The 8,124-nt window shown below is 35.5% G+C and overlaps 1 protein-coding gene across 1 annotated transcript; it reads right to left on the reverse strand.

Moving 5' to 3' along the window:
* LOC129101799 (uncharacterized) lies at positions 1–2,503 on the reverse strand. Its single transcript, XM_054611726.1, has 3 exons — positions 2,473–2,503; positions 2,216–2,370; positions 1–538 (listed from the first exon to the last, which is right to left on the reverse strand). The coding sequence occupies exons 1-3, from the start codon at positions 2,486–2,488 to the stop codon at positions 86–88; spliced, it is 624 nt and encodes a 207-aa protein (XP_054467701.1). The 5' UTR covers positions 2,489–2,503; the 3' UTR covers positions 1–85.
* Between the last annotated feature and the right edge of the window lie 5,621 nt (positions 2,504–8,124).

Here is an 8,124-nt window from a genome sequence, read left to right on the forward strand (position 1 = left end):
TGCATTACAAATAAGCATCAACAAATCTTTCACCATTAAAAAACAAAAAAGCTGCCTTTAACTGGAACCTTGCCTCATAAACTGGTTACAAGAGATATCCACTCCCCTCTAAGTACTTCTGAAGGTTTCCTTCAGTTTTACGTTTTATCGTTTTCTTGACCTTGGAAATTTGGACCCCAAACCAGTCTAGATAGCCGCTGGCTGTCTTCAACAGAGTGTGACTCCACTGCTTCCTATCAAAAGCATGCGTGGGCATTTTGGCTGGGGGTGGCTTCGGGGAGCATTCCCCTCCGAGAATATTCTTCGCACACGCTGTGAGCGAGTTGACCTTGGAGATGGTGCGGGTGAGCTTATCGTGAAGTGAAACATCTTTGGGATTGAGGTTGTTCTTCTGGTCGTCCAGGACTTCCTTCAGGCCTTGAGCCATGAAGAGGAAGCTGCACTGAACTTTTGACCCATTGAGAGTTGAGTTCGCTTGGACCTGGAGCTCAGGGAAGCCAGGGGGCCAAGCACCCAGGTGATCCCCATTGGCTTCGTCCTGGAAGAGAAGACCAACAGTTCATTTATTGGGAAGATTTATGTTGCTCATCACATGAATTATGAAGGCTGCAATCTCACTTTTTCGCAAATATTCCACCAAACTCTTAAACTATCTGTCAAACAAGATGTCTCCACATGGATTTACACCACACCCTCTCAAGAAATGTGTCTGTATATTTAATAAAAGGTATGGTTTCAATAGACAGCATTAATCCCTATTGGTGCATGTTGGTGTAGCAATGTCATTAACAAAAGACTAATGCTCGAGATCATATTTTTTACACAGGGAAGAGTGATGACTCAAGACATAAAGAGACGCATCCCACACGCTGAAATGAAGAGCACATGTCAAATTAATATTCTTATAATATAGAAAGTGACTCAGTATAAGTACTCAAGTACTGTATGAAATAAAATGTTTTAATATTTGTACCGTACTCCACCATATTAACTTACATTTATCTTCACAGCTATAGTTTTTAGGTACTTTTCAGATGTAAATCTTCGTAGCACCACAGTGTTATAGATACTAAAGATATGCATCTCTTTAACATCTAAAGTAACATAGAACAATTTACTACACCCCCACCAACTACAACATTTAAATGCTGCTTACATTGTACTGCATCAGTTAAAGTATTTCAATAATATGCTGTTTTCACTCTGAAATGGGCAATTTTAATTATTTTGAATATATTGTACTTTTGATACTTATTTAACAATAATATTGATGTACTTCTACAGTACTTTTTATTTTTATACATTGTGATATTGCTACTTTTGATTCATCAAAAGCTCTAAATACTCCTTTAATACTACCGACATGTAGCTACTGTCTTGCAACAGTAGCTACTCTTTCTGGGGTCCCCATTCATATTTTTAACAATACTTCAATAACAGAAAAAATACATTTGTACACATGTGTAACATTCATACTGAAAATATGACTTAATATTACATAACACAACCACCAACTCAAAGCCTGTCTAATACATACAATAGCTCTATATAATAATAATCATTTCTATCTCTTAAATAATTGCGGAAATGAATCAATGAACAACTCATCAACCAAGTCGGAGATGAAGTGTGATGGATAGCTCTCTATATCTGTATCACATTTCGAGAACAGAGATAAAAGTCATACTATTCTACACTGTTCCTTGTGTAAACAAATACAATTTAACTTTTTGTTAAAACGAGTTATTTTCTTAAATTGAAATACTATTTCCATGCCACCATTGCTAAATAATAACCTGTTCTCCTTATTGAACTAGTTCTACACAGAGGCAACAAAAAACAACCCTCTGTTGACTGAGAATAATTATGATAATGTATTTATGTATAAAAAAAATATACACTATGAAGCTTTTCTGAGATTTAGTTACGATAATAGTTTCAATAAAGAAGTCAACCGAAATGCAAGATGATTTGTTCCGTTCAAATTATTTTCTGATGTCTGGCACCAAATCGCAGACCAATAATCGAACTGTGATGATACTGATCGTTTACTTAAATATCCAGGTATGAACTTTTCCACAGTGTTTGAAAGCTCATTATTCTGCTAGTAAAACTGACACTATCCAAACTTTAAGCAAAAATTTCCAATGTGATGAAGACTGTGACATACACTCATCATGTTCAGAAATAGTATGTAAGGTATTATGTTACTTACAAAACCTGTCAAGCTTTCTATAACCAGACTTCTGGTGAGCTCCGTCAGCTCCTTCAGTCTGCATGAAACACCAGCGGCGTGTTTCTTTGGTGCATGTCCTGCATCCAATCTTTGAATCAGAATCACCATCCAGGCGCACACCACTGTCAGAAACCCTGCAAATGCAAGTGCACAACATTTTAAAATCCCACCCCATGATTCTGAAAGACACACATTTATTAATGAATGAAGAAAATTTGTTACAACGCATACTGTACCTGCTCTGTATTTCATTCTGTCTCCGCTCAAGTTTTCTAAATGTGACAAGGACTGATTCCTATAGTGATGATCATTTATTTTATACTTGCAAGTCTCTCAAAGGAGGCGTGTGAAAACAGTTCTGAAGATAAACTGCCTCTATCTCAATCTAAGCCATATCCTTTGATGAAAAAAAAAAAGGTAAATCAGCAAAACCCAAGACTTGACAGGTCAACCAACACCTAGCGCAGGGCTTTCCACTTCCACTTAAGGAAATACTGAAAATTCACTGATGGAGATGATTTACATTTAACTGTCACAAAGGTTTACTCATGAAAACGTTCCTAAACATTCCTATAATAATGATAATAACTTTATTTATGTAGCACCTTTAAACAAACTGCTTTGACAGGCAAAGCAAAGTATTCTGCAAATAACTGAAAGAGAAAAATATTTTTGAATTCAAATGTAATGCCCTACAGAGCTTTGGTTTAGAAAATGTTTTTTGTTAGTTTATTGATCAGACATAAGTCATGTTATCACTGGCTTTTATTCACCTTGCACTCTCGTCACACAACAGGGAATTTGTATTTTGTTTATGGAATACATTTTCACCCTAAACAACGTCACCTTTTCATCATGTCAGGTTCAACAGAAATCTCACACTTTAACACACGTCATCTGAGTATCACATATGTTTGTGATGACATATTTAAGTTATGCTTTCTCTGATCCCCTGACGTACCACTTCCTGTGTGCAGATGTGCTGCTAACCACACTCAACAATATCCATTTATGTCAACGCGGTTCAGTCCTGTTTAACAACTATGTTACAGACTCTACATAACTGGTTTGCTTGATATTACATGGGGTTTATATATATTTATATATATATAATCATAGAGAGAGATTTGTTTCTCTTTTTACTTTTTATGTTTTTTTTTCTTTTAAGAAACAAAAAGAAACCGATGCATAATAATCTGAATCTGAATTGCTGTATTAGGTTTAGTCCATGAATTAGTAAATTAGTAAAATACAGTCTATATATATATATATATATACTTTTTACATGTCTTTACCTTCTTGTTAATTCATGTAAATCTGAAATGTTTTGTCGTGTTGCCACCCCACATAAAGAGCAACATATGTTGGGTGGAATTTAAAAACTTTAAAGGAGATGTCTGGGCAAATAGCCAGGCAGGAGTCGGCGCAAAAGAAAGTTGCGTTTACTTACAAAAATATCAATGACAAGACAAAATGTAGTTTAAATGTCAATGAAAAAGAACAAATGCAGTTTTCAACAATACAAATACTGTCTGTGAAAGGCCTTTTACCTTTAAATCTGCCTCACCGAACTGAAATACCACCTGCTCAGGTACAAGCTAAATAGAAACAAGGCATCAAACCATACAAAATAAGAAACAAAGCATTGATTTAAGATTTCTTAGTTTCTCCTGACCTCAAAACTGACCTATAGGCATACATGCAAACCAATGAGTACACCATCTTTAACAAAATGTCACCGGGAAAAAATAAAACAAAATAAACAAAAATAAAACTACACAACTTACACATGTGTTATGGTACCATGCTAATAAATAACTAATGAATAAATAACAGATGAACTCAAACATTGGACTACAATAAATTATATAACGCACACAAAGAAGCAGTATACCCGCTTCACATATTTTAGCCTACTTTTAGATAATGTTACATTGTATAAATAAAGTGTCATAAAGTAATAATAATAATACCAATAGGCTGCAGTAGGGGATTATAGCAGAAGATTAGCTTTGTGGCAATATCATTAAGCAATGAAAATCCAATTGTATAGAACAATACAGTTGCCAGAAGTAAAAGGCTAACATTAGGCAATGAACAATGAGTTCATGCCACCACCACTTAGTTAAAGGCTGACCAGAGTTCTAGTGATGATATTTTGTAGTCTCACTTAATAATAATAATAATAGTAATACATTTTATTTATAGAGCGCTTTTCAGAGTACTCAAAGACGCTTTACAGACATTTAAAATCAGCATTAAAAGCTACACACTAAAAACTTAAAACTTAAAACAAACTTGTTGGAAACAACCTGTTTTAAGACACCTAAAAGCTTCGTTAATTAATAGATGTGTATTTCCTGACATATTTTATGTAATAGAACAAAACTTTAAACTCTCTTAAGCGTGTGTTAACCACAGACTTTATTTTAGGCATTTATTAAAAACACATTCAAAAAACCCAGTGACTTTGGAAAAGGAAACCGGAAGTGCAAAAGTGCTCATCAACATGATGTGTATAATGATGTGAATACATTAATAATCAAAATTTAAGATACAGCAACAAATAAATATCCATAGATAACAATAACAAAATAAACATTGTGCAAAGCAAGGCCATTATTTCCAATGGGAAGCATTGCTGTACCTTTAAAGGCAGCTTGTTCAGCTATAATGGTGCACACTACACCGATAATCAACCAAAGATCAACTAAATTGAAGTTTGACCCCAAATACGTTGTTCACAACACATATCCATGAGAGAGCTGAAGTCACGCCCCTTCCTGTGTCCCCCATGGGACCTTATATTGGAAAATATATTGACAGTTGTCAATGGTGAAATACAATTTTTTTTTGATCCAGTTTGAATTGTTCCATGAATCACATATTTGATCGTGTTTGTCCATTTAAAAAATAGTTTTGCAAGTTAAGAAAGTTGCAGCTTGTTATGGATTAGTTCTTGAAACATTTAGTTTTGTTTGAAACCGATAAGTGAGCCACGTCTGTCGTCTCGCATGATGCACATCACCAACATAGCTAGCTAACTTAGCTATGTTCCAATGCGCAAATGTGTTTTATCCAGCGTCTCTTTTTCTCAGACGGGAAATGAAAGAAAGAGTTGTTGATGTAGTAGCATCCTGTTGCGAATTTGTTTCTTGCCATTGACTACCTTTTTTCCTAAAAATGGTCCCATGGTGGTCCACTGGAGGGGGCGGGACTTAGCCTCTGTAAGTGATTCCGGCATTGACCAGAGACAGGTGTTGTGGTGCTGACAGTTTAGACATGAAGAACAAATAAGTACATCTTCTGCATCTCTAAATTACCAGTTATGAACTTCTCTGATCTGGGTCTTTGCTAAGAAAAATGAAGCATGGCAAAATATACCAGAGAAGACTATGATACCAGGTGACATCATCAGGGTCATTTTCTCCGTATTCTCTGTAGTGCCCCTTTAAAAGCATTCAATCCCTGCTGCCTATTTTTCAAAGCCCCTTCTCTGCCTCCACAAGTACCTGCAGCACTTGTGTAAGCCAGTCCTTCAGTGCGACTATGACACTCCCTCCGTATATTTTTTTTGCAAAGTCATGACTGTGGGACAACTGTGGTGGGGCTGGTGTTGTCGGCAAAGAGACAATGCGTATGAGAAAAGTCTGAATTCGATATAAATGGTTGATGAGGTTTCCCTTGATCCGTGCCAGTGGCCCCGTAACAGATTGGCTGTTGCTCCAAGAACCCTCCTGGTATTCTTGTACCTTTGAAATGTGCAAATGAAATAGAAAATTCTTGACGTAGATGTCCTGCAGCTTCTCAACGACGGTGATACCAGATATTGTGGAGTTAGGAATATTGTCTTGAACTAAATGATCCACGGGTCCATGAAATTGTTCCTGTAAACAAAAGAATTTGAATGAAAATGAATTCACCATTCACCAGTTTGTATTGAAGGTGATCAGTGAAAAATGTACATCTTTTATTCAAACTACAGTGAAAATAGTAAGAATTTCAGTATGTGAACCACTTTGTGTCATTAAGATTTTCTTTTTATAAATTTGCACAGGTCACAAGGACTTTTGGGAGGGACTGAAGGTAAACCGACATTAAAGTTGAGCTCACATGAAATAGTCTTTGTAAAAAATAATGTATTTGTAGAACAAAATATTTTACATAAAAACTACAACAATATTGGTAGAAAGATATCAGTTGTAGTTACTACTTAGAACTTTCATTTTGTGTTTCCGAGTGCCAGACTCCATTTAAAAAAACTTTGTTCATTCTCCTAACACCATATCAGAGATGTATTCAATAACTGCTCATTTATACAAAACAATTCATCCTGCTACTAGATCACATTTATTGCCTTCAATTAGCAAAACACTAGTTGTCTTTTAGTGTGAAGAAGTTAAAGGAAACGCAATTTTTCACTACCTTGTCTTACAAAGTCCTCACTGATAAAAAAAAATGTAGCAATAAAACATTTGACAGTTTATGAGTTTTAAATATTACAGCGACTAATGGAACAAGAAGGAGCAGCCACAGTGAGGTGTTAATGCAGATGCATGTGACAGGCTGCACCCCTCCAGCTCTTAAGCAATGTAACCAACCTCTTTTCTGTCCCTGCTGTTGTGCAGTGCAACTTTTTATTCAAACAAAGTGGGTTTTTTTGTCTACAACGTCAACGGATACTGTAGTTCCTCTTTTGTTGAATTTCTGCCTAAGTAGCTGCACAAAAAGTGTTTGCACAAGTGGAAAACTGCACTTAGTGTTATCATGGTAAATCAGGTGTCACCAAATAAATCAAGATCAGAGCGGAACTTTAAAGTTTAGTGCAGGTTTCAACTGACTCTTTGCATTAATGCGCGGTAAAACTCCTGCGATTCAGCAGGGGATTATATGTACATCTATTTTTGTGATTATCTAATACTATGAGTGAGTGGAAGGGCTGAGTCAGTGACAAACACATCAGCGATGGCGTTGCAAAAGCTGATGACATATTTACACTCTAGAGAGGAATTCTTACAAAAGTTGCTGTAAAGGACCTTTGTCTGCAAATTAACTCAGATATTATGAACATGAATCACTGGGTGGTACTTACATATTCATGCAGTAGCTCATTAACTTCATGTATCAATAGGCTTGTAAGTAACTTAATGCTGTCTAAGTCCAAGCTGGTGACAGTTGGGGCAGGAAACACTGGCCTCCACTGGACTTCCAGGAGCATCAAGCCAAGTACTAAGAAAAGATCATGTGGATACAGGTGACTCAAAATGTAACACAGAATAAAAGGTAAAAATAACTGCAAAGACACAAAATGTTATATACTTTAAGTATATATATATATAAATTAAAGTATATTTGTCTTATTACTAATCAAATTATTCCATAAACTTTTACATAAGACAAAATCACATAAGTAACATTTCCGTGAGTTATAAGGAACTCGAATATCGTGGTCGCAAAATAAGTTCTCCCAGCTAATTAAACATTTTCTTTACTAATTACAAGCAAAATCTTGTACTACTACTAAAAAACTAAAAGAAACTTATTTTTGAGGTGGCTTTTTCCAGTGATATGTTCCTAAATATTTGGTAAAAGGAAGCAGACATTAATTCCTTTTCAGGGGTCACAATCCAATAATGTTGTGAACCCAAGCTGCTGAGAAAACATAAAGCATCAAAAGGATGTTAGCTCATTGCTTGTTTTGTTTTTTCAAGTTGTCAATCAATATGTAAAACAGTAAAAAGACATTACTTAAAGAATTTAACAATAAATGTAATTTATTCAATAATGCCTCTAATAGCTCTGTGTTGGATGAATATTGCTGGTTACTTTGACTCCTGTATTCTGTTAACATCACCGCAAGTATTTCCTTCTACAAGGCGTCTTTTTAA

Source organism: Anoplopoma fimbria, chromosome 13 (assembly GCF_027596085.1).
Source record: "Anoplopoma fimbria isolate UVic2021 breed Golden Eagle Sablefish chromosome 13, Afim_UVic_2022, whole genome shotgun sequence".
Classification (NCBI taxonomy): domain Eukaryota; kingdom Metazoa; phylum Chordata; class Actinopteri; order Perciformes; family Anoplopomatidae; genus Anoplopoma; species Anoplopoma fimbria.

What these genes read in the sequence shown, in the direction of transcription:
- LOC129101799 (XM_054611726.1), bottom strand. An exon ending in TAGAAAGCTTGACAGGTTTT is followed by an intron (nt 539 to 2,215) that starts GTAAGTAACATA and finishes CTTCTCTTCCAG; the next exon opens with GACGAAGCCAATGGGGATCA.